This window comes from Canis lupus, chromosome 31, assembly GCF_003254725.2.
Source record: "Canis lupus dingo isolate Sandy chromosome 31, ASM325472v2, whole genome shotgun sequence".
In the NCBI taxonomy this organism is placed as follows: Eukaryota; Metazoa; Chordata; class Mammalia; order Carnivora; family Canidae; genus Canis; species Canis lupus.
In genome coordinates this window covers 491,107-516,162 of record NC_064273.1, presented here as the reverse complement: position 1 = coordinate 516,162, position 25,056 = coordinate 491,107, and the positions used below count along the sequence as shown (strand labels likewise).

Genomic DNA, 25,056 nt, shown 5'->3' with positions numbered 1-25,056 from the left:
AAAGGAGATTGAATCAGTAACCAGAAACCTCCCAACAAATAAAAGTTTAGGACCAGACAGCTCCACTGGTGAATTCTATCAGATATTCAAAGACGAATTAATATCAATCCTTTTCAAACTCTCAAAAAATTGAAGGGGCAGGAACCCTTCCAAACTTATTTTATAAGGCCAGCATTACTTGAATACCAAAACCAGACAGGGACACTACAATAAAAGAAAGAATAAAAGTCAGTATCCCTAGGAGCATAGGTACAAAAATAATCAACAAAATATCAGCAAACTCAATACAGTAGCCCATTAAAAAAATCATACACCATGATCAAGTGGGATCTTTTCCAAGGATGCAAGGATGGTTCAAGCATTCACAAATCAGTGTGATACACTGCATTAACAAAGTAAAGGATAAAAATCATATGATTCTTTCAATAGATGCTAAAAATCATTTAGCATCTATTAATGCTATTGAAAATTGAGTATCCATTTATGATAAAATCAACAAAGTTGGTATAGAGGGAACATACATTAACAACATAAAGGCCACATATTATCACAAGTCCACAGCTAACTCACACTCAGTGGTGAAAAGCTGAAAGTCTTCCCTCTAGGACAAGGATGCCCATTCTTACTACTTTCATTTACATAGTAGTGGAAGTCCTCTCCAGACCATTCATGAAAAAAAAAACGTCATCCAAATCAGAAAAAAAGTAAAACTGTCTCTATGGAAGATGACATGATAATAATAAAAAAAAAAGATGACGTGATATTATGCATAGGAAACTATAAAGAAAACTGTTAGAGCTAATAAAAAAAGTCAAAGTTACAAGATCCAAAATTGTTGTATAAAAAGGTTGCATTGTTCTGTGCTAATAATGAACTGCGAGAGAAATGAAGAAAACAGTCCTATTTACAACTATATCAAAAAGAATAAATATCTAGAAATAAATTTCACCAAGGAGGTGAAAGGCCTGTACACTGAAAACTATATGACATTAATGAAAGAAATTGCAGAAGACACAAGTAAATGGAAAAATTCCATGTTCACTGGTTGGAAGAATTATTGTTATTAATATGTACATACCACCCAAAGAAATATACAGATTCAGTTTAATCTCTATCAAAAATTCAAGGGCATTTTTCACAGAAATAGAACAAACAATTCCTAAAATTCGAATGTAACCACAAAAGATCCCAAATAGCCAAGGCAATCTTGAGAAGGATGAACAAAACTAGAGGCATCATGTGACCTAAATTCAAACTATATTACAAGAAAAAAACCTATATTACAGAGCTGTGGTGATCAAAACAGTATGATAGTGGCATAAAAACAGACGTATAGATTAACATTAAAGAATAGAGAGCCCAGAAATAAATCCATGCATATAAGGTTATTTTTTTATTTTATTATTTTTTTTTTTTTATGATAGTCACACAGAGAGAGAGAGAGAGAGAGAGGCAAAGACAGACAGAGGGAGAAGCAGGCTCCATGCACCGGGAGCCTGACGTGGGATTCGATCCCAGGTCTCCAGGATCGTGCCCTGGGCCAAAGGCAGGCGCTAAACCGCTGCGCCACCCAGGGATCCCCCATATAAGGTTATTTAATTTACATCAAAGGAGCCAAGAGAATATGTTGGGGAATGTACAGTCTTTAATAAATGGTGCTGAGAAGACTGGACAGCCACATGCAAAGGAATGGATCTAGACCATTGTCTTGCACCATGGACAAAAATCAACTCAGAATACATTGAAGACTTGAACTTAAGACCTGAAACCATAGAACTCCTAGAAGAAAACATAGGTAATACAGTATTTGACATTGTCTTGACAGTTATATTTTTGGATTTGACACCAAAGGCAAAGGCAACAAAAGCACAATGAACAAGAGGGCTTACATCAAACTAAAAAGCTTATGCACAGCAAAGGAAACCGTCAACAAAATGAAAATCAGTCTACTAGATGGGAGAAAATATTTCCAAATCATATTATCTGATGAGGTGGTTAATATCCCACATATTAAAAAGAACTCCTATAGCTCAAAAGTAAAAAAAAAATCAAACAATCTAATTAAAAAATGGGCAGAGGATCTGAATAGACTTTTCCCAAAGAAGACATACAGTTGGCTAACAGGTACATGAAAAGGTGCGCAACATCACTAATCATCAGGAAATGCAAATCAGGGATCCCTGGGTAGTTCAGCAGTTTAGCGCCTGCTTTTGGCCTAGGGCATGATCCTGGAATACCAGGATTGATTCCCGCATCAGGCTCCCTGCGTGGAGCTTGCTTCTCCCTCTGCCTGTGTCTCTGCCTCTCTCTCTCTTTCTCGGTCTCTCATGAATAAATAAAAATCTCAAAAAAAAAAAAGAGGAAATGCAAATCAAATCACACCGAGTTATCACTTCATACTTGTTAGAATGCTTAGTATCAAAAATACAAGAAATAATAAGTGTTGCCAACGATGTGAGAAAACAGAACCTTGTGTCCTATTGGTGGGAATATAAATTGTTTCAGGCACTATGAGAAAAAGTGTGGAGCATTGTCAGGGAATTGAAAGTAAAAATAATAATAATCCAACAATTCTTTTGAGTATTTATCTAAAGAAAACAAAACCATTAACTTGCAAATATATTATTATTCCTATGTTTATTATAGTGTTATTTACAATAGCCGAGATATGGAAAGAACCTCAGTGCCCACTGATTTGAGTAAAAAAAAAAATGTGATATACACGTGGAACATATATATGTTTATATAAACATAGAATGTATATATATCTCCTATATATACCACAAAAAAGAAGGTATCTTATTATATGTGACAACATGGATGGACCTTGAAAGCATTTTGCTATGTGAAAGAAGTTAGAGAAAGTGATCTCACTTACGTGTAATTTTTAAAAATTTTTATTTATTTATTCATGAGAGACACACAGAGAGAGGCAGAGACACAGGCAGAGGGGGAAGCAGGCTCCACACAGGGAGCCCGACGTCAATCGGCTCAATCCCGATCCCGGGTCTCCAGGATCACGCCCTGGGCTGAAGGCGGCGCTAAAACATGGAGCCATCCGGGCTGCCCTGCATGTGTAATCTAAAACAAAACAAAAGTCATAGATACAGAGAACAGGTTGGTGGTTGTCATAGATGGTATTGGAGGTTGGGCCAGATTCATGAAGATGGTCAAAGGGTACAAACTTCCAGTTATAAAATAAATAGATCGTTGGAATATAAAGTACAGCATGGCAACTATAGTTAATAATACTATATTGTATATTTGGAAGTTGCTAAGAGTGTAGATCTTGAAAATTCTTAACACTACAACAACAAATTGTGCCATGTGTGGTGATGAGTGTTAACTAGACTCGTTATGGTGGGCATTTTGCAGTATATGCAAATATCAAATCATGTTGTATACCTGAAACTAATACATGATGTCAGTTATATCTCAGAAAAAAAATAATTCCCCAAGGATTAAGGCACCAAGACAAATGTATATTTTTAAAATATTTAATAATAATAAATATGTGACTTACTTGCTTGAGGCTATTAATTACACTTTTCTCAAGCCACATGTTCTAAAATTTTATTTTATTTAAATTCAATTAATTAACAATATAATGCATTATTAGTTTCAGAGGTAGAATTCAGTGATTCATCAGTTGTGCATAACACCCAGTGCTCATTACATCACATGCCCTCTTAATGTCCATCACTCAGTTACTCCATCCTCCCACCTCTTCCCCTCCAGCAACCCTCAGTTTATTTCCTATAGTTAAGAGTCTCTTATGGTTTGTCTCCCTATCTGATTTCATCTTATTTTATTTTACCCTCCCCTCTTCTATGACCCTGTTTTTGTTTCTTAAATTCCACAGATGAGTGAAATCATGTGATAGTTAGCTTTCTCTGATTGACTCTTTTCATTTAGCATAATACCCTCTAGTTCTATCCATGTCATTGCAAATGGTAAGGTTTCTTTTTTTTTTTTTGATGCCTAAGTAATATTCCATTGTATATATACACCACATCTTCTTTATGAATTCATCTGTCGATGGACATCTGGGCTTTTTCTATAGTTTGGCTATTGTGGACATTGATGCTATAAATATTGGGGTGCAAGTGCCCCTTTGATCACTATGTTTGTATCTTTTGGGTAAATACCTAGCAGTGCAATTGGTAAGTTGTAGAGTAGTTCTATTTTTAACTTTTTGAGGAACCTCAATACTGTTTTCTAGAGTGTGTACTAGCTTGCATTCCCACCAGTGGTGTAACAGGGTTCCTCTTTATTCCCATTCTTGCCAACATTTGTTGTTTCCTGACATGTTAATTTTCTGACTGGTGTGAGGTGGTATCTTATTGTGATTTTGATTTGTATTTCCTTGGTGCTTTTTTTCATGTGTCTGTTGGCCACGTGTATGTCTTCTTTGGAGAAATGTCTGGTCATGTCTTCTGCCCATTTCTTGACTGAATTATTTGTTCTTTGGATGTTGAATTTGATATCTTTAAAGATTTTGGATACTAGCCCTTTATCTGATAAGACATTTGCAAATGTCTTTTCCTATTCTATAGGCTGTCTTTTGGTTTTGTCGACTGTTTGTTTTGCTGTATAAAGGCTTTTTATCTTGAGAGAAATCCCAGTAGTTCATTTTTGCTTTGGTTTCCCTTGCCTTTGGAGACATGTCTAGCAAGAAGTTGCTGCAGCTGAAGTCAAAGAGGTTGCTGCCAGTGTTCTCCACTAGAATGATGATGAATTCCTGTCTTATATTTAGATCTTTCATCCATTTTGAGTTTATCTTTGTGTATAGTGTAAGAAAATGGTCCAGTTTCATTCTTCTGCATGTGGCTGTCCAATTTTCCCAGAACCATTTGTTGAAGAAACTTTTTTTTCCATTGGATATTTCATTCCTGCTTTTTTGAAGATTAGTTGACCATAGAGTTAAGAGTCTATTTCTCACGATATGTATAAATTTTTTAAGACTTATTTATTTGAGAGAAAGAGTGCGAGAAAGAGAGAAATAGAACATAGGAGGAGGGGCAGAAGGGGAGAGAAAGAAGCAGTCTCATCACTGAGCAGAGAGCCCAATGTGGGACTCTATCCTGGGACCCTAAGATCATGACCTGAACTCAAATCAGGAGTCAGATGCTTAACTGACTGAGCCACCCAGGTGCCACTTAAACCACAATATTTTGAATACATTTTCCATTTTAATTTTATAACTAGAGGGATAGAAAATAATTTCTTGTTTGTCATATATTTGTTTCCTTTTTTATTTTCTTTTTGATTAAGATATATAGGTAATTTCATTTTTTTAAGAAAGATTTTATTTATTTATTCATGAGAGACATAGAAAGAGAGAGAGAGGCAGAGACACAGGCAGAGGGAGAAATGGGCTCCATGCAGGGAGCCTGACGTGGGACTCAATCCCTGGTCTCCAGGATCAGGTCCTGGGCTGAAGGCGGCCCTAAACCACTGAGCCACCGGGGCTGCCCTATATAGGTAATTTCAATCAAGATCTAGTTAGGGAAATGTAAATCACATGAGATAATTCAGTAGAAGGAATTTAATTCCTAGGAACCATTTAAAATATTATTAGAAGATCTGAGGGATAGATGAGGAGAGGATGGTGAACCCAGACTTAGCAATTCTGATAAGCTACTGTTAGCCATAGAAATGGAAGGACAAGGTAAAGACATTAGAGATAGTTAATGAGGGGAAGAACCATGAGAGGGGATCTTAGAAGAGCTGTAATTACTGCTAAAAATGGCTCAGAAGAAGGGCAGAAGGAAAAGGCTTGTCACTGCTTGCTTTCTCCAGTCTTTCATTTTCCACCATTGCCAAAACTAACCGGAAGCCAATTAATTAGCTTCTATAAAAGTGATAGATTTGCTTTTAAAAAATATTTACTGATTATTGAATTCTAGGTTAATAGGATAGTTTTTTCCCCTTAGTATTTAAAGATGTCCATCCATTGTTTTCTTATTTGCCCCCCCACCCATGAAAAGTCCACCTTCATTCTTATTTTTGTGGCTCTTGTATATAATGTGCCCTTTTGGGAAGCTACTTTTAAGAATTTCCTTCATCACCTTTTTCTTCTTTAAGTTTTGGGTAGGTAATACATGCTTATGGTTCAAAATTCAATAAGTAGAGTGGGTATACAATAAGATATCCTGCAATTTGTGTTTACATTTCTACAGGAAATCAATGTAATTGTTATTTTTTGGTTGCCTTCCGGAGATGTTTTATACATATACAAGAAAAAAATTCATTTTCTTTTCCCCTATTTTGCAAAATTTCACGTGTAGTACATACACTTTTGTACTTCCTTTTGTTACCTGAATATCTTTCCCCATCAACACAGAAAGAGTTTCAGCAGTCATTAAAATGGATGCAGAGCATTTCACTCTATGGATACATGGAAATTTAATTTAATTAACCTGTTCCCCATTAAAGGGTATTTGCTTTTTGTTCCAATCTATTACTGTTTTATCAATAACACTTTAATGAATGACCATGTATGAGTGGCCCTTGGAATATGGACAAGGATATTTGTCTATTGCAGATATATCATAGAATTGCTAGATCACTGAATTTGACACTTGTCATTTTGATAGATAATATCAAATTTCTTCCATGGAGGTTGAGCCAATTTATAATACTGCCAGCAGTCTAAGAGTACTTGTTTCCCTACACATTTGTCAATACTTGTATTTAAAATTTTTTTAATTATCACAGTTGTCAAACCTATTCAGAAGTAAGAAGGAATATTAAAATGAACTGCCCTACCTATCATCAGCGCAACAGTTATCAACATATCATCAATCTTGTTTTCTCTGTACATCCCCATTCTTCACTCATTTCTAGTTATCTTTTTTCTCATTTACAGATTTACTGAGGTATAAATTTCATATTACTAAATTCTTGCTTCTTAGGTGTGTAATTTGATAATTTTTAGTAAATTTATAGAGATGTGTAGCTGTTATCCCAATCCAGTTTTACATTTTCATCACACCAAAAAACTCCTCATGCTCATTTGCAGTCAATCCCCAGTTCCTCCTCAGCCCAAGGCAGCTACTGATCTATCTCAATAGAGTTGTTATTTCCAAACATTTCATATAAACAATATGACACAATATATAGGCTTTTATATGTGATTTTTTTCCCTTAGGATAATATTTTTGAGGTTCATACTTGCTCATTCCTTTTTGTGATGACTATTATTCCATTGTATGGATATAGTACATTTTGTTTATGCATTCATCAATTGATGGATATTTGGATTGTTTCCACAGTTTTTGGCTTTTGAACATTTGTGTACAAGTCTTATGTGGACAGATGTTTTTATTTCTCTTGAGTAGCTAGGAATGGAATTGCTAGGTGTTATAAGTTATGTTTAACATTTGTTTAAATTAGAACTTCCAAACCAGGTTCAAAGTGACTATACCTTTTGTAATTCTAACCAGCCGTCTAAGGAGGTTTTGGTTTTTACACATCTTTACTAACACTTTTTTTTGTCTTTTTTAAAATAGCCATTCTGGTAGTTGTGTGGTGGTATCTCACTTTGGCTTTAATTTGCATTTCCTCAGGGCTGTTGATGGCAACCATCTTTTTGTGTACTTATTTGCTATTGCAGATCTTCTTTGGGAAAATGTCTATTTAAATCTTCTGACCATTTTTCAGTTGGATTACTTACCTTATTGAGTTGTAAGATTTTTTATATATTCTGTTTATATATTCAGGATCAGATAAGCAATTAATAAATACTTCCACTCTGGCCTGTCTTCATTTTCTTATCGGTATCTTTTGAAGTTTATTCCTGGTTTTAAGAAATTTGATTGTAATTTGCGTTGTGTAGTTTTCTTCATCTTTCTTGATCCTAAGCTTCTTGGATCTTTGGATTTATAATTTTTTAAAAAAGATTTTATTTATTTATTTGATAGAGATATAAACAGAGGGAGCAGCAGGCAGAGGGAGAAACAGAGTCCCCACTATGCAGGGAGCCTGATACAGGGCTTGATCTCAGGATCCCAGGATCATGACTGAGCTGAAGGCAGATGCTTAACCAACTGAGCCATCCAGTACCCCTGGATTTATAATTTTAACCAAATTTGGGATATTTCTTTATAAAAATTAAAAGATTTTTATTTTTAAGTAATCTTTATACCAACTGTGGGGCTTGAACCACAACCCTGAGATCAAGAATTGTACTCTATACCCATTGAGCCAGCCAAGCACCCTCAAAAATAATTTTGGAAGTGTCATTATGTTTTCTAAAGGGATGATACTTGAAGAGAATAGACAGTTGACCCATAGTTTACTCATGGTTCTGTTCATTTTTATCAGTTCCTTTTCCTTTGGTGTGTTTTTTTTTTTTAATTTTTTAAATTTATTTATGATAGTCACACACAGAGAGAGAGAGGCAGAGACACAGGGAGAGGGAGAAGCAGGCTCCATGCACCGGGAGCCCGATGTGGGATTCGATCCCGGGTCTCCAGGATCGCGCCCTGGGCCAAAGGCAGGCGCCAAACCGCTGCTCCACCCAGGGATCCCCTGGTGTGTTTTATTTTAATAATACCCTGTCTTATTTTCACTGATGTTATCCTCTGCAGTGTCTGGTTTGATATTAATCCATGTAATATATTTTTCATCTCAAATATTCTATTTTTTGATCTATAAAAGTTTTTTTTGAGTCTTTTATATGTTTATAACATGGTTATTCTTTACTTTAGGAGTTGGCAAACTATGGCCCATGAGTCAAATGCTGCCCATGCCCCCTTTCCCTTTTTAATATGGCTTCCAAGCTAAGAATAGTCTTTGTATTTTTTTTTTTTTTAAGATTTTTTTTTATTAGAGACACACAAAGAGAGAGAGAGAGAGGCAGAGGGAGAAGCAGGCTCCATGCAGGGAGCCGACGTGGGACTTGATCCTGGGTCTCCAGGATCACGCCCTGGGCTGAAGGTGGCACTAAACTGCTAAGCCACTGGGGCTGCCCAGTCTTTGTATTTTTAATGATTTATTTATTTTATTTTAGAGAGAGAGAGAGAGCGCGCGTACATGGAGGGAGGAGCTGAGGGGGAGAGAGAGAATCTCAAGTAGACTCCCTGCTGACCATGAAGCCCAACTCAGGGCTCGATCTCATGACTGTGAGATCACAACCTGAGCCAAAATCAAGAGTCAGACCTTCAACCAACTGCACCACCCAGGCGCCCCAGTCTTTGCATTTTTAAACAGTGATGTTAAAAATGTGACAGAGATCTTGTATGGACTCCCACGCCTAAAATATTATCTGGCAAGCCAACCTCCACCCTAACCACAATATAACAGTAGAAGAGGGCTTCGTCGGTTAAGTGTAGGTTAAGTGTCTGTAAGTGTCTGCTTTTGGCTCAGGTCATGACCCCAGGGTCCTGAGATTGAGCCCTGACTAGACGGCTGCCTGCTTAGTAGGGAGCCTGCTTCTCCCTCTCTCTCTGCTGTTCCCCGCTGCTTGTACTCTCTGCCCCCCTTTTCTCTCTGTCAAATAAACAAATAAAATCTTAAAAAATAAAGCAGTAGAAGAATTTGAAGCTGGTGATACAGTAGAGGTCGTGATAGCAACAACATAACACAAACCTACTTAATTCGTGACTAGATTTACTTAAATTTCCATAATGAAGGGTAATGGAAGAAAAGGGATCTATTCCCAGGCATAAATACTATTAACATCAGTCTGTTCTGTTGTATATCATGAAGTCCAGCTTTTATCTAAAAATTACAGACACATAAAAAAAGAGCAAGAAAGAAAAATCACTATCAAGAGAAAATCAATTAGAAGAACTAAATTCAGATATAAGTGCTTTAGGGAAAAAGTTGATAACATGGTTTAAACATATTGGGGATTTTAGCAGAGAGTTGGGACACTTTAAGAAAGATTCAAATGGAAATGCTAGAAATAAACGCAGTTTATTTGATGGCATATCTTAGAGTTGACACAGTTAAGAATGAATAAACTTAAATATAAGTCTATAGAGATTACCCAGACTAAAAGTAAAAGAGAAAAAGAGAAGAAAAACTAATAACATTTAAGAACTTTGGGAAAATATGAAACTGTGTAATATATGCCTACTAGAATCTAGAAGGTGATGAAAAATGAAGCTGAAGAAATATCGATAGGATTCTGGGTGGCTTGGCAGTTGATGGTCTGCCATTGGCCCAGGTCATGATCCCGGGGTCCTGGGATCAACTCCTACATCAGGCTCACTGCAGGGAGTCTGCTTCTCCTTCTGCCTATGTCTCTGTGTGTCTCATGAATAAATAAAATCTTAAAAGAAAAAAGAAATATTGATAAAGGGATAGCTGTGAATTTTCCAACTATAATGAAAGACATCCAACCATAGATCCAGGAACCTCAGAGAATGAGCAGGATAATTTCAAACATATACACACTACAGTACCACCTAGATCACCTAGAAGCATCACATTCAAACTCTGATAATCAGAAGAAATCTTGAAGGCCACAGAGTAAAAAAAGCTAATTTAGAAGACTAAAGAAATACAGCAGACATCTCAAACTATGAGCACAATGAAGTGACATCTTTAAAGTACTGAAAGAAAAAAAAAACTCTCCAATGAAGAAGGATAATTAAAGATGTTTTTAGGGGAGCAGAAGCTGAAATTATTCATCCCCAGAAGACCTGAACTATAAAAGATATAACAAATATGATGTCAGATAGAAAATCTACCCAAAGAAATGAAGAGAGCCTGTAATGATAAAAACTGAAGATAAAATATAAAATTGAATTTTTATTTTTAATCACTGTAAAACTGTCTAAAGCAGAAGTTGGCAAATACTGTTTTAAAGGGCCAGGTGTTTTTAGACCTGTAGACTATAGGGTGTTATAACTACTCAACTCTGCTCTTGTAGCACTAAGGTATCCATAGACATAAATGAATCCACATGGCTGTGTCTCAAAAAAACTTTTACAAAAACTAGTAGCCAGCCTATGGATCATATTTTCTAAATGCCTCAGCATTTAGAAGCAAGAATTATAATGAAGCATTGTTTATAGCATATTTAAAATGAAAATAAATGACAAGAATAGCACAAAGATTATTATACCTAAAGTATAATATTTGAAGGCATGCTGGGATTTGTTAAAGATATATTGTAAATTCTAGGGTAACCACTAAAAACATTGAATACAAATCTGGATATATTAAGGCTAAGTGGAGATAAAATGGAATTATCGATCAATTTGAGTAAATTTGGAAGTTACTCAGTCCAAAAATAGGTGGAAGAAGAGGTCAAGTGCAATAGTGAACCATGACAGAAGAAATAGAAAATAACTGTTAAGAGAAGAGGTTTTAATCCAAGCACATCAAAAATGATTTTCCATGTAAATGGTCTAAAAAACCTGTAAAAAAAGACAAAATTCGGTTGGTTGGATAGTAAAAAACAAGATCCACTAACAGGTATATAACCGTACCCATGTCCTTTTTTTATGTAAACAGACACACTTTACCCTTTTTAAAAAAAAATTAATATTATATCCTTGGAGATACAGATTTAGTTCAAGTCCCTGTTTATACCTCATAGTATTCTATTGTGGAGATATACCAGTTTATTCAGTCATATCTTCTAATAATATGTATTTGAATTGTTTCCATTATTTTCCTACTTAAGTGGTGCTCTGATTAATATTCATTTACATGCATTTTTAAATTTTTGCCAGCAGGTTTTTGGGGTGGGTTCCTAGAATCTGTGTCAAAGAATGGATACATAATTTTGTTGAGTAGTCCAAAGTTTCCCTCTGTAACAGCTCTTAACATTTTGCATTCACATCCACAAAATTAGGCCTTGTTTACATTCAGCCTCACCAATTTTGTGTTATCAGACTTTTTATTTATTTTTTTACTTTTTGCTAATCGAACGAGAAATGGCATTTTAGTGTATTTTTTTAAAAAATATTTATTTCTTTTAGAGAAAGAGCACAAGTGGGAGGGACAGGGGGAGAGAGAGAGAGAGAGAGAATCTCAAGCAAACTCTGTGTTGAGCGCAGAGCCCATTGCAGGGCTCAATCTCATGATCCTGAGATGAAGACTTAAGCGAAGATCAAGAGTTGGATGCTCAACCAACTGCACCACCTAGGTGCTCTTCAGTGTAGTTTTAATTTGTATTTTTCGATGCCTGGGTGGCTCTGCAGTTGAGCATCTGCCTTTGGCTCGGGGTGTGATCCAGAGTCCCAGGATGGAGTCCCACATCAGGCTCCCTGCAGGGAGCCTGCTTCTCCCTCTGCCCATGCCTCTGCCTCTTTCTGCGTCTCTCATGAATAAATAAATACAATCATTAAAAATTACAATAATTTGTGTTTTTCTTATTGTGAGTCAAGTTGAACATCGTTTTGCATATCTCTACAAATCATTATTTTTTCACTTATCTTTTGATTTTGCTTATGTTATTTGTATTTTTAGACATTTTAAAATGCAATTAAAATTTGTCAGTATTCCTCTATTGCTCCTGAATCTTGAATCATAGTTAAGAATGATTTAAAGAAAAATGATTTCTTTATAACCAAGTTATATAGGATTTTTATCTGATATTTATAATGTTTAATTTTTTATATTTAAGTTTTTGATCCACTTTGAATTTTTTCTTTTGGAAGCTGGAGTGAACCAATTTTGTCTTAGAACATTTGAGTATCTAATAAGGAAGAAGTCAACTTTTTCCTTACTGACTTGAGATGCTGCTTTTGTCATGTATGCACTTTTCACATTCAGTTGGTCTGTTTTTGGATTTTTCATTTCATTAGGTTATTTGTTCATCTGCCAATACAATGCTGGTTCTGTTATAGAGGCTTTACAAAATGTTTTAATGTCGGCTAGCTCCTTTCCATTGCTCTTGCTGTTTCATGGTTTTTCTAGGTATTCAACCTTCTAGATAATCAACTTGCCTACCTACACAAAACCTTGGGAACTGGGACGCCTGGGTGGCTCAGCGGTTGAGTGTCTGCCTTTGACTCAGAGTGTGATCCTGGAGTCCCAGGATGGAGTCCCACATCGGGCTTCCTGTATGGAGCCTGCTTCTCCCTCTGCCTATGTCTCTGCCTATCTCTTCCTGTGTCTGTCATGAATAAATAAATAAAATCTTAAAAAACAAACAAAAACTTGCAAGAACTTTTATTGTATGTAAATTTTTAAATTACTTAAGGAGAATTTGGTGCTTAACTTACTCAAGTACATACTATATATGTTCATATGTTCTTTACCTTCCTCCAGTCCAAGGACACTGGAACAATAATGCTAAAGTCTCTCCTTGCAACTTAAATGCTATTTATGTCATGTATTTTTGCTGTATTTTAAAGCCACGATGAAATTTATTCATAGTGTCAAAATGTGTAGCCTAGGGGCACCTGGGTGGCTCAATGGTTGAGCATCTGCCTTTGGCTCAGGGCATGATCCTGGGGTTCCAGGATCGAGTCCCACAGCAGGCTCCCTCTGCCTGTGTCTCTGCCTCTCTGTGTGTGTCTCTCATGAATAAATAAATAAAATCTTAAAAAAAAATTTGTAGCCTATATATCCACTAATTTTTATCTGAGGTCCTTCTTGCTAATTTAATTTCCTATCTATTTGAAAACAGTTTCTGTTTTTCTGTGGTTGTTTATAGATTGTTTTTGTATTTGATGTCTTATAGTTTACTGTGATTAGCTAAATGTAGACATATTTTTATCAATCCTTAGGGGATTTCCTGGGCTTCCTAGATCTGAAGGTTGGTATTTTTCATCAATTATGAAAAAGTCTTACCTTATTTTTACCTCATCTCTTTCTCTTTGTCTCTATTTTTTGTGCAACTATAATTAGATATCATAGACATATACATTCCATTCCATGTGTCTCCAGTTCCTGCTTGTGTTTTCCATTTCTTTGTCTCTCTACATTGTATTATTCTATATTAGTAAGTAGATTTCTTGCTTTTGGATAGGTTAAGCATCATAATTCAGAGGAATTTTCCTATGGTAGATAAATACATAAATCCACATTCTTGTATTTCAGGATGAAAATTACTTCTATGCTTCAGAGACCTAAAAAAGAATAGTAATTCTTGTTATAACTACCAAACAATCTACTATGTATGTCTTATTTTAAGGAAGTCTGGTACCTCATTTCCATTTCCATGAGAAAAAAGTCTGACTTCCCAGCCTCCTGACGGAATATACTGTTTCATAAATGGGGACTGTGGCTATACTCTAGTTATTTAAACTTGTGTAACACATAGTAGTGTACTGATTGAAGAAAGTAAAGTATGATTATACATGGTATAATTTTTTTAATTCAAAAGCATGCTATTTATCATGTATTTGTCCTAAGTAATGTTTTTATATAAATCATTTTGTTTAAGTAATTCTATTTTGAATAATTACTTCAGTTTATGTAAATGAACTTCAAGTCATAACTTGGACTAAGGTTAATTATAAATTGATTTGAATATAAACTGGTGATATTAAATATACATTATTATACAGACATTAAACATATTCAAAATTAAAAACTGATATAAACAGACACTACTAAATTTTTAGAAACCTTTTGATGAATTTAGTCAGATATCTTAAAAATCTTCATAATTTAAGTGAGGAAAAATTGGTGTATTGTGTTTCAACAAAATTGACTTTGTCATAGCAGAGAACAAATCTATGAAGATCTTGTGTTTCCTGTTAGATTATTGAAGGAGGAACTTTAATGGCAAAGTTAATAAAAATTAATAAAAATTTTATTAAATTAATAAAGTTTAATAAAAATTAACAGTATTATATTATTACAAGCATCGATAACTCTACCAGTGATTGTTCTAAGTGCTTTACAAAAGATAGTTACTATTATTGTTTCTATTTTATAAATAAATAAACTGAGACATAGAAATAGTAAACGACTTGCCCAAGGTTACATATCAAGAAAGTGCTAGAGCTCAGATTGAAACTCAAATACTGTGCCCCTGACCAAGGGTGAGTAAAGGGCCAGATAGTAAATATTTCAGGTTTAGCTCATAAGGTCTCTGTTGCCACTACTCAGTTCTGTCACTGTAGTGTGTGTAGGCAGCCATAGCCAAGATGTAAATGGGTGGGTATGGTTTTCTTATAATACCTTATTTATTGACAGGATATTTGAATTTCATGTAATATTATTCCAGGTTATCCTTCCTTCCTTCCTTTCTTTCTTTCTTTCTTTCTTTCTTTCTTTCTTTCTTTCTTTCTTTCTTTCTTTCTCACAATGTAAATATAGCTAACTATCATGCATTACTCAAGAGGCTGTCATTGGGCCAGATTTAGCCTGTGGATGGTAGTCTGCCATCCCTGTTTAGACTGCTACATATATTTTGGGGTTCTACTTTGTTCTATTCTGGACTCACCCTCCACCATATAGTGTTTATTTCCATGAGGGCTAGATAACTTGATTTCCAAACGTTTAGTTGATCCTTTATGCTAGTCAATAGGAAATACAACAGATTTGAAACCTGAAGTTTCTACTTCTGTATATAATCTAGATTTTTCCCCTAGTGATTTCAGTACTACACAAATACTTGTTTAATTCCCTGAAGCCCTAAGGCAGAGCTAGCTAGATTATGTTGTTTTGTCTTTGTCTACTCTTACTTTGCATGTACTTTCTGTCATTTTAATAACATTATCGTGGAGTTGGGCCTTGTTACTGAGGTAGCTGATATTGGGTCATGCACAGATCTTTTATAATGTTGGCTCCCCTTTCATGTCGCCACAATTCAGACATATAATTCTGCATATTTTATTGGATTTGGTACAAGGTCACGCTCATCTGCATACTTAGATCTAAATATAACTACATAGCACATTCCGTTTCTACTAAAAGCCTTCTTTCAATGCAATTAATTGCCCTATCAGTCAATACTATCCATTCAATACAATGATGCAATCCCTCTCCCTTCTACTTAGTGCAAATTTCAACATGTTATACTAGAGATATATATATAAAGTATAATAATATGATAGGACAGAATCAGCTATATATTTGGAGAGAAGGAAGGGCATTTTAAACCAGATTCCTAGGTGAAATTGTATAAATAGGTCTTAAGGAAGCAATAGATCCTGTATCTTAAGAGTACAGGCCTTAAGGGAATGGGGAAAAGTTTACTGTAATTGGAGAACATGAAATATGTGATAAAAGCTCTGTGTAGAAGTATAGTTTTGATTCAGACATAAAAGTTCTCATATCATGATAAGGAATTTGTATTTCCTGCTTTAGATTAACAATCTCAAATACCTACATAGACTGGGAAGAGAATGATAGTGAAAAATAAGGTAAGCAGCTAGTAGAGGTAGATGGAGACTGGCACATTGGAAAGGAGGTTGATACTCTTGTCTACAGGCAGTAGTTGCTCAGCTTATTTTGTCATAGATGCAATCTCTGTATTATAGGGGTTCTTGTTTTTTAGGAGTGTACAGAAATCTAGATTTAATCTGAAGTAGCACAGTTTTTAAATATTAACAACTGAATAAAGCTGAAGATCTTTGCTTTAAATGGTACAATCCAGACAGCAGTTTGCAATGTCTGTTAAATAGTCAAATCATTCTGTATCTTAGAACAATAAAATGGCAGCTATATTGAGCATGGACTTTAAGTGTGGAATAGCAAGACTGGAGATAGGAAGGGTCTATTAGAAGCTTAAAAATGAAGTAAATGTGAATAAATGGTTTGTTAATAAGGATAGAGAAGATTGCAGAGGTACACTGATGGGGTTTTTTTCATATTCACTGATAGTAAAATAAATAATTGCAAAAAGGTTAATAATGCAAAACAATTCTTTATATTCCTGCCACCCAAATTCTGTTTTACTTATGTGGTCAGCTGCTTTTACCAGTTTGTCTCATATCCCTCTAGATAGTTGGTATTCATGTGCCTTCTACCCCTCCCTTCCTTCCCACAAATGATAGTGTAATTAATGAATTTCTGCATCTTTTCTTAACAGTATATCTTGGAATTTCCCCTTATCTAGTTACATATGTATATATAATACACACACACACACACACACATATTTGTATATGTATTCTCATTAACATTTGCATTATACTTCATTGTTTGGGTGTATTGTAATTCATTTTCCCAGTCCCCTGTGGTAGACATTTAGTATGTTTCTATTCTTTTGCTATTGTAAATCATTTATGGATGGATATCCCTATTTGAGCTAATGTGTGTGTATCTGGCTGCTTTAGTTCTATAAGTGGAATTGCTAAGTCAAATGATTGTGGGAGCATCATACATTTTCTGATAACAATTAACTGTGTTTCCCTTTGAAAGTACCTCTTACCATCCCTCCAACAAGATATCAGAGACTATTTCTATACATCAGAGTCGTCCTAGAATAAATCAACATTTTCATTTTTGTAAATATGATAGAAAAGGTATTTCATCTTTATAAAATTTTACTTATTTGAGTAAAGTAGAACATCTTTTCATATTTGAGAAAAAAATTCACTTGTATTTCTTTACTGTGAAGTAGTCCTCTCCCAGTGTTTTGCCAGGTTGTTAACTCTTTAAAAATTACTTGTCAGAGGCATCTGGATGGCTCAGTGGGTGTGTCTGACTTGTGATCTCAGCTCAGGTCTTGATCTCAGGGTCTTAAGTTCAAACCTGGCATTGAAATTCACACCCAGTGTGGTTCCTACTTAAAAAAAAACAACAAAAAGTAAAAAATAAAAAAAAGTAAAAATCAGCTGTTAAAGCTTTTTCATGAAGGAAATCAACAAAGATTCTTTCTCAGTGTATCATTTGCTTTGACTACATTTATGCTTTTTGGTCTGTTGACATTTAAAATTTTTAAGTAGTGAAATTTTTATAAAATGTTTATGAGGCATGGTTATTATATTTAGAAGAGTCTTTGTAATTATTGTGTGACACTTGGGACTTTTTTTTAAAGATTTATTTATTTATTCATGAGACACAGACAGACAGAGAGAGAGAGAGAGGCAGAGACACAGGCAGAGGGAGAAGCAGGCTCCTCGCAGGGAGCCCAAAATGGGACGTGGAACTCTATCCTGGATCCCAGGATCACGACCTGAGCTGAAGGCGGGTGCCCAACCACTGAGCCAAGGTGTCCCACACTTGGGACTTTTATATGATTTTTTAAAGCTCTATAGTCCCATAGCTATGTTTGCATGCTAAAAACTATTCTTAGAGAGATTAATACGGATTAAAGGCAAAAGGTGATTAAAAAATACAACTTTAGGTATTCCTAGTTGAGTGCCTTGTCAGTAAATTAAAAGCTAAAGATTTTGAGGTATTTGTCATTTTGCCCTACTTTTGGATTACTAAGTAATATTAAATAATTTTCATAGTTTTTCATGCTCATGATTAGAAAATAAGTCATTTTTTTCCTGTATGAATTATGAAGTATTAAAGACACATAAAGTATTTAGTAACAACATTTTCCAAAAACAATTATTATTTTTTTTTAATTTTTTTAAATTTATTTATGATAGTCACAGAGAGAGAGAGAGAGAGAGAGGCAGAGACACAGGCAGAGGGAGAAGCAGGCCCCATGCACCGGGAGCCCGATGTGGGATTCGATCCCGGGTCTCCAGGATCGCGCCCTGGGCCAAAGGCAGGCGCCAAACCGTTGCGCCACCCAGGGATCCCCCAAAAACAATTATTTAAGAAGGAAGAACCACAGATTTTGGGCAGTCTGTCATGAGTGGGATAATCAAGGTAAGCCTAGAGTTTGAGAACTCCTGTGTCACTTATAAGATACCTAATTGGTGATATTGCTATAATATAAATGTTGGCTGAGTTTCACAGTGACTCTAACTTTCTTATACTTTTGTGTTAATTTTATCCATTAAAATGGACCCATTTTAAATCATCTTGACATATGTAGCAACATTTTTGCCACCTGGTATATCACTACATTTTTTTTTTTTGTCTTGTGTGTGAACAGTGGTAGGCATGAGTAATATAACTGTTCATTCTATAGTTCTAGAACTTCAGTATATTTCTTTCTTTGTATTTTCTTTGAAGACATTTCTATTAAAACTTTACCGAAAACCTGACATAAATCTTTTTTTCTATTTTTAAAGATTTTATTTATTCATGAGAGACCTAGAGATAGAGGGGCAGAGACATAGACAGAGGGAGAAGAAGGCTTCTCACAGGGAGCCCATATGGGACTCGATCCCTGGACCAGGATCATGCACTGAGCCACCCAGGTGTCCTCTAACATAAATCTTAAATGATCAGTATAATGATTCAAATCTGGCTATTTTGAAACAAAATACCTGATATTACATAGCTTTTATGTCTTGAAAATATTTCAAATTGGGGCAAAAAAAATTAAAGAAGCAGTGGAAATTATTATTCACTTATTCTTTCTAGGAGCTTCTTTGAGTTGCTGTTGTTCTTTGGAAGAGATGAGTTTTATGAAGAGCCCTTAAAGGATATTCTCGGATCATTCCAGGTAAAACAGTTTACTCCTTCACATTTTGTCTACATTTAACACATGCCTTATTCTCCCCCTAAAAATGGTATATTGGTTATTTATTGCTTCTAAGTTTTTATACTTAGTAAGATGGCAATGCTTAGGATCCCATATATTTTACTAGGAGGAAAAAGAAGGTTCTTAAAATTAACTTCTAGCTGTATTTCTAAAAGCAGTTCAAATTAAGATTCTAATTCCACATTTGCTAGACCAGAGCCTACTGCTACCACCCTTGTAGATTTCTAAGCACATCTGGCACATATACTCACATTTTTATTGCTCCAGGCTTTGGTTTCAAAGCCTGTGTAGAATTCAGCCCTAGTATAAAAGGACTCTTCCTGCGTAGCCTGTCTCCTTGTCACTTGGACCCTTTGGCTATATCCTGATTTTCTCAATAGTCTTCCCCAGATAGGAGGTGATTTATTTTTTTTTATTTTTTTATTTTTTTTTTTTGGCAGGTGCTATATAAAAGGAAAGAGTAAATCCAAAAGAATGAAAAAGATCCAAGACCTCATCTGTAGACCCAAGAACATTTGATCTTTTTACCATTTACTTGAGAAACAGTAACTAGTAACTGTGGCTCAGTAATGTGTCCTTGTCTTTATCTCATTATTCTTTGAGGTAGAATAAGGAAAGATGTACTTTGAGCTCCCTCTAGGGGTGAAGTGTTCAGACATTTTATATTCCTATTATGTGTTAATAGGAGAGATTATGGTCAACTAGGAGTATTACTGTCAATCTTTAGGAAGGAGATCAGCACAGTAACATAAAAGTATGCAATCTTTTCTCTCACCTAGAATTTTTATACTTACTGAAAGAGAGGTTTTAGACTGTATTAAAATAGATTTTTATGATTGCTTACTCTGGTACGTACATAGAAATAGGCAAATTAGAAGCAGACTTAACTGGCTAAGATATATCTAAAACTTCTTCACATTCGAATCTGACTCTAGATTTGTTTTTCCACTCAGTCATTGTTTTTCTACCCCATTTTGTCTCAGTGCCATCAAAAGTATTGATGAGGTAGCAGTTCCTAAAATTATTGATGAAAGAACTAAAAGCCACTGGCACTAGGCTTTTAAAAGCTTAAGCTGGTTTTATGGTTCTGTTTAACCAGCTAGCTTTTGACTCCTGCTTAAGTATTGTTAAATTACATCAATTACCTGATATATACTCCTCCCATAGCATTTGCTTCCTAAGATTAAACAAGTACTCTGCTAGTCTTTTGGATTTTATTCTGAATCACCAATATACCTTACTGCAAGTTTTCATGCTGTCTCTTTGAATCTCCATGGATACAGAATGACAACTACATTGTGACCATTACCAGGCTGACTTGGATTCTAAGATAGCATTACTTATAAAACATACTCTGATTTTAGAGTTGTAGAAATAGTAAAAAACAAAAAAACAAAAAAATGCATCTTATCTAAAAAAAAAAAAACTCCTCTTTGAATCAATAATACTTATATTAAACATTCTACTTTATCCATCCTTATATTTAGCAAAAGAGTAAAAATACTTATTTTCATGGAGCTTAATTTTTTTTGTTTATTTTATTTATTAATTTATTTTGGTAATCTACACACTGTATGGGGCTTGAACTCATGACCCTGAGATCAAGAGTCCCTTGATTTTCCAACTGAACCAGCCAGGCACCTCCTTATGGAGCTTACGCTCTAACTGAAGTCTATATTCACTATTTAAGACTTTGTAATTTTCCACTCCACTTTTTCTTTGTCGCTTGTGTTCTTGGCAATCCATCCTTGAATTTTTATTAAGCAAATATTTATTGAGTCTCTAGTATATACTAGGCACTGAGCTCTGGGAAAAACGGTAGTAACCACAACCAGAAAAACCCTCCTATTGTGGAGACAGAAAGACTATAAATCAAATTTTTGTAAATGTAAGAGTATTTTAGAAAGTGACAAATGACTCCCTTGAAAATGAAGCAGGCCAGGGAGATAGGGAGTGCTAGCATGGTGGTATTCGGGAAGGAAATTTCAGTATTAAATGAGATAGTCAGGAAATGCCTCATGAAGATGTTAACTGAGCACTGATAATGGGAACTTCTGAAGCAGTGTTTGTAGAGAGATGAGAGATAGTATTGAATTCTGTTTTAAATATGTGAAATCATAACATCTGTGAAGGGATAATTTTATTTGTTTGTTTATTTAGAGCAGGGTTTCCATACAGTTTATTAAAATAATTCCTTAGGAAAGAGTTCTTGGTTTTGTACCCTGTTCTATCGCCTGCTCAATTTCTAAAGCTCACCCTTCCTTTTGTTCTCTTTTGTTTTTAAAATCTCTATGCCACTTCTGCCACTTTGTTGCTGTGGCTTTTTCCTACTTCTGGCTTCTTTCTTCCTACTCTGAATTTTCTTGAGCCTCTAACTCCTGCCTCTTAGGAGAGATTTCGCCACCTTTCATCCTCCATTTTCTAAGCCGATCTGCTATTTGGTGTTTCCAGCCTGTGCCCTTAGGGACCCAGGAAGGGCCAACATGTAGGTCATCATATACAATTCCCTAAACTCTTGCATTTGCTAAGGTTTGTAAATTCCCCAGCCTTTGGCTTATATTTGATAGTCCCGTGATAGTCCCAGTATCACTTTTTGAAGTGTTTTTATATTTTCTTTTTTTTTTTTTTTAAGATTTTATTTATTTATTCATGAGAAACAGAGAGACAGAGAGATAGAGACACAGGCAGAGGGAGAAGCAGGCTCCATGCAGGGAGCCCAACAGGGGACTCAACCCCAGGTCTCCAGGATCATGCCCTGGGCCGAAGGTGGTGCTAAATCACTGAGCCACCCAGATTGCCCTGTTTTTATATTTTCTAATGCAAACCCTATTTCCCCAAGTGGTTTATTACTATCTATCTTTCATAAAGATTTGTACCAGCTTCAGATCTTGTGCTTTCTCCTCTACCATAAGTAGTACAAACATAATGCTGCTCATACTTTAATGTACCTGGGAATCTTGTTAAAATGCACGTATTGATTCAGTAATTCTGGGGTAGGGGCCTGAGAGTCTACACCAAGCTCAGAAGTGATGCCTCTGGTGCTTGCCTCTGGATCACAATTTGAGTTAACAGGGATTAACATTCCTTGCTGGATTTTAGTTATCCCTCCTGTCATGGTGTGGGCTCTGAAGTCATACTACCTGGATTTCTGTTTGCACAGTAATACCAAAACATGGCCCTTGAGTTTATTCTTATTTGTTCAATTAATTTCTGATCTCCTAAAATCTGAACTGCTTAAATAGAAATTTTAAATCTTGTTATTGACTGACTATAATTTTTCTTCTACCTTATTCCAAGAGGAAATTTCATTCTTAGAGCCAGATGTTCCATTTGCTGGCTTCTTAAAGCTTGCTTTCTTAATTTTTTATCTTCCAATAATTTTTCTTTACTGAAAAAAGAAGATGGCACATTTCTTATATGATGCACCTATCTCATTATTATTTTTAATCTGTCCATTGGTGAGCTTTCCATAGGCCTGTGATTGATTTCATACACTGGGTCTCCAAATCCCATTAATGTAATAAAATAAAATTTAGATTCTCAATGAAATGACAAAAATAACATGAGAACAAAATTCCTTATGAATGTTGGAAACTAGGATCAGGATCTGTATCAAGCACTCAAAGATGAATCCATCTGGAGTAATAGGCCAAAAAATATTTGATTAACTGAATGTGATTAAATAGGGGAAGGAGAGGGGAAGACCTTCCAAATGCGACCCAGTAATGCCCCCTACCCCTATCAGCTTGTAACAGTCGGGACTGGAAGAAATACCAGATGGGCATTAGGTATATGGCCAATCTCATTCTTGAAAGTGCACCAGGTGTGGAGCAGAGCATACAGAACAGGAATACTAATGTAACTAAGCTGTAAACATTAAAAATGGAATGTATGGCTCTCCACAAAGCCACTGAGAAAATGAGACTGTGACCCAAACTAAATGCAGCCTGCTGCAGTATACAGAGGTTAGAAAGTTTTGCAAAGGGGTATGGCTATCTCCCAGTGTAGCTTCCTCTTTACTGCCTCATGGGCCATTGATCTGACAAATTAAATTTACAACTTTTCCCTTCTATCTTGGTTGAACTTAAAGGAGTCAACAAAAACCTATTTACCCATTAGTAAAATAATAAAATTAGCTCTCTGATCTAGCTATTCTAGGATAAAGAGATTAATGCCATTTACCATCAGTTACTTGGTTAAGATGAGAGGACAGTTGAAAAAAAAAGATCCAGTTTTATTTCTGTGGTTGAGCTCAAGGGTATCCTCCTTGAAACGAAGTGAAGTTGAAAAGAAGGGACTAACCTAGAGTAGCTACAGAGGTAAAATATTGTATGGAGATGAAACTACTAAATTAAAAGTAGGCGATTAACAGTAGATTCGCTCCAGAAAAAAAAATGAGTTAGTGAAGGAAAAAGATCTCTAAAAACATATTTTCAATTCATAGTTATGTGCAGCCATATCTTGTAGTCTTCAATTTTCAGGATAAGGGAAAGTTCCTACAAATGCAGGACTCCTGTAAAACAGGATCCTAACAAAGGAAAAAATAAAATCAGGCTGGCGATGAATTTCTCCATTGTAACAAATACCAGAATAAATTAATGTCTATCAAGTTTTTCAAGGGAAAAATATTTAATAATACAGCTCCTAAGCCCTAGAATTTATGAGAGAGGGCAACAGAAAGAAATAGTCCAAATACTAGAGAAACAAAGCAACTACAAGTCTTTTATCAGAAAAAAAAAAGTATGCCAGCTGATTTAGAAATGGTCAAAACAAAGAATTTACAAATAGAATTGTTTTAGAATTTAAAAATAGGACTAACATGAGGAAACAAGCAAAAATTAGTAGACTGTTGTTAATATGGCTATAATGAAAATTCTGTTAATGTGTTAGGAATGATTCTGGAAAAAGAAAACACAAGTGCACACATAACGATATGGAACTAAATTCTCAGATTATGGTATTGATTGGATGGAGGTAAGGGAGATGAAGAATCAGGTATATTTGGGGGCATTTAAGCTGAAGTAACCATATAGAGTAGTGCCATTCACTAAGTGGGCACTGATCATAGGGGAAAGAAAGGTGATTATAGGAGAAAGAACAGGCTATAGAAAGAAGATAACTTCATTCTAGGTAGAATTTTAAATATTTTTGGAAGATGCAAGTACTAGTGCCCAGTGATAGATAGATTGATTGGTCTGTATTTTATCTTTCTTGCTTTTTTTAAAATTTAACCAAGAACATGTATTACTTTTATAAATCAAGAGACAAATAGATTGTTATAAAGCCTCCTCACTCCCAGTTTAAAAAAAGAAGAAGAAGAAGAAGAAGAAGAAGAAGAAGAAGAAGAAGAAGAAGAAGAATATGACCCAAGAGTAGTCACCAAAATGCCAACCAATAATCCAAAAGCCTTAGGTTTGTGGTTGTTTTAATAAGCCTGCCCTGACCTCAGTGAAAACTCTATCCTCATCCCTGGGGTCAATGTCTAAATCACAAAGATCTTTTTTGTTCAGAATAGAAGTAGGCCTTAGTTAAGCTTTCCTTCCTGAGACTCTACCCTATTTTTTAATATGCGTGTCCTT

The 25,056-nt window shown here is 35.2% G+C and overlaps 1 protein-coding gene and 1 long non-coding RNA gene across 5 annotated transcripts in view; one reads left to right on the top strand and one right to left on the bottom strand.

The window, feature by feature from the left end:
- The window catches only part of LOC112661895 (uncharacterized), a 40,792-nt gene extending 20,038 nt beyond the window's left edge, over positions 1-20,754 (bottom strand). For both annotated transcript variants that reach the window (XR_003138075.3, XR_003138074.2), the window contains exons 1-2: positions 20,623-20,754; positions 13,762-14,039 (exon numbers count right to left, since the gene is read on the bottom strand). This is a non-coding gene — a long non-coding RNA (uncharacterized LOC112661895). The remainder of the gene's footprint in view (positions 1-13,761; positions 14,040-20,622) is intronic.
- The window catches only part of ZNF654 (zinc finger protein 654), a 92,965-nt gene that overhangs the window by 35,926 nt on the left and 31,983 nt on the right, over positions 1-25,056 (top strand). For all 3 annotated transcript variants that reach the window (XM_025449991.3, XM_035709307.2, XM_049104743.1), the window contains one exon: positions 19,357-19,438. In XM_025449991.3, coding sequence (XP_025305776.1) covers positions 19,357-19,438 — 82 coding nt within the window. The remainder of the gene's footprint in view (positions 1-19,356; positions 19,439-25,056) is intronic.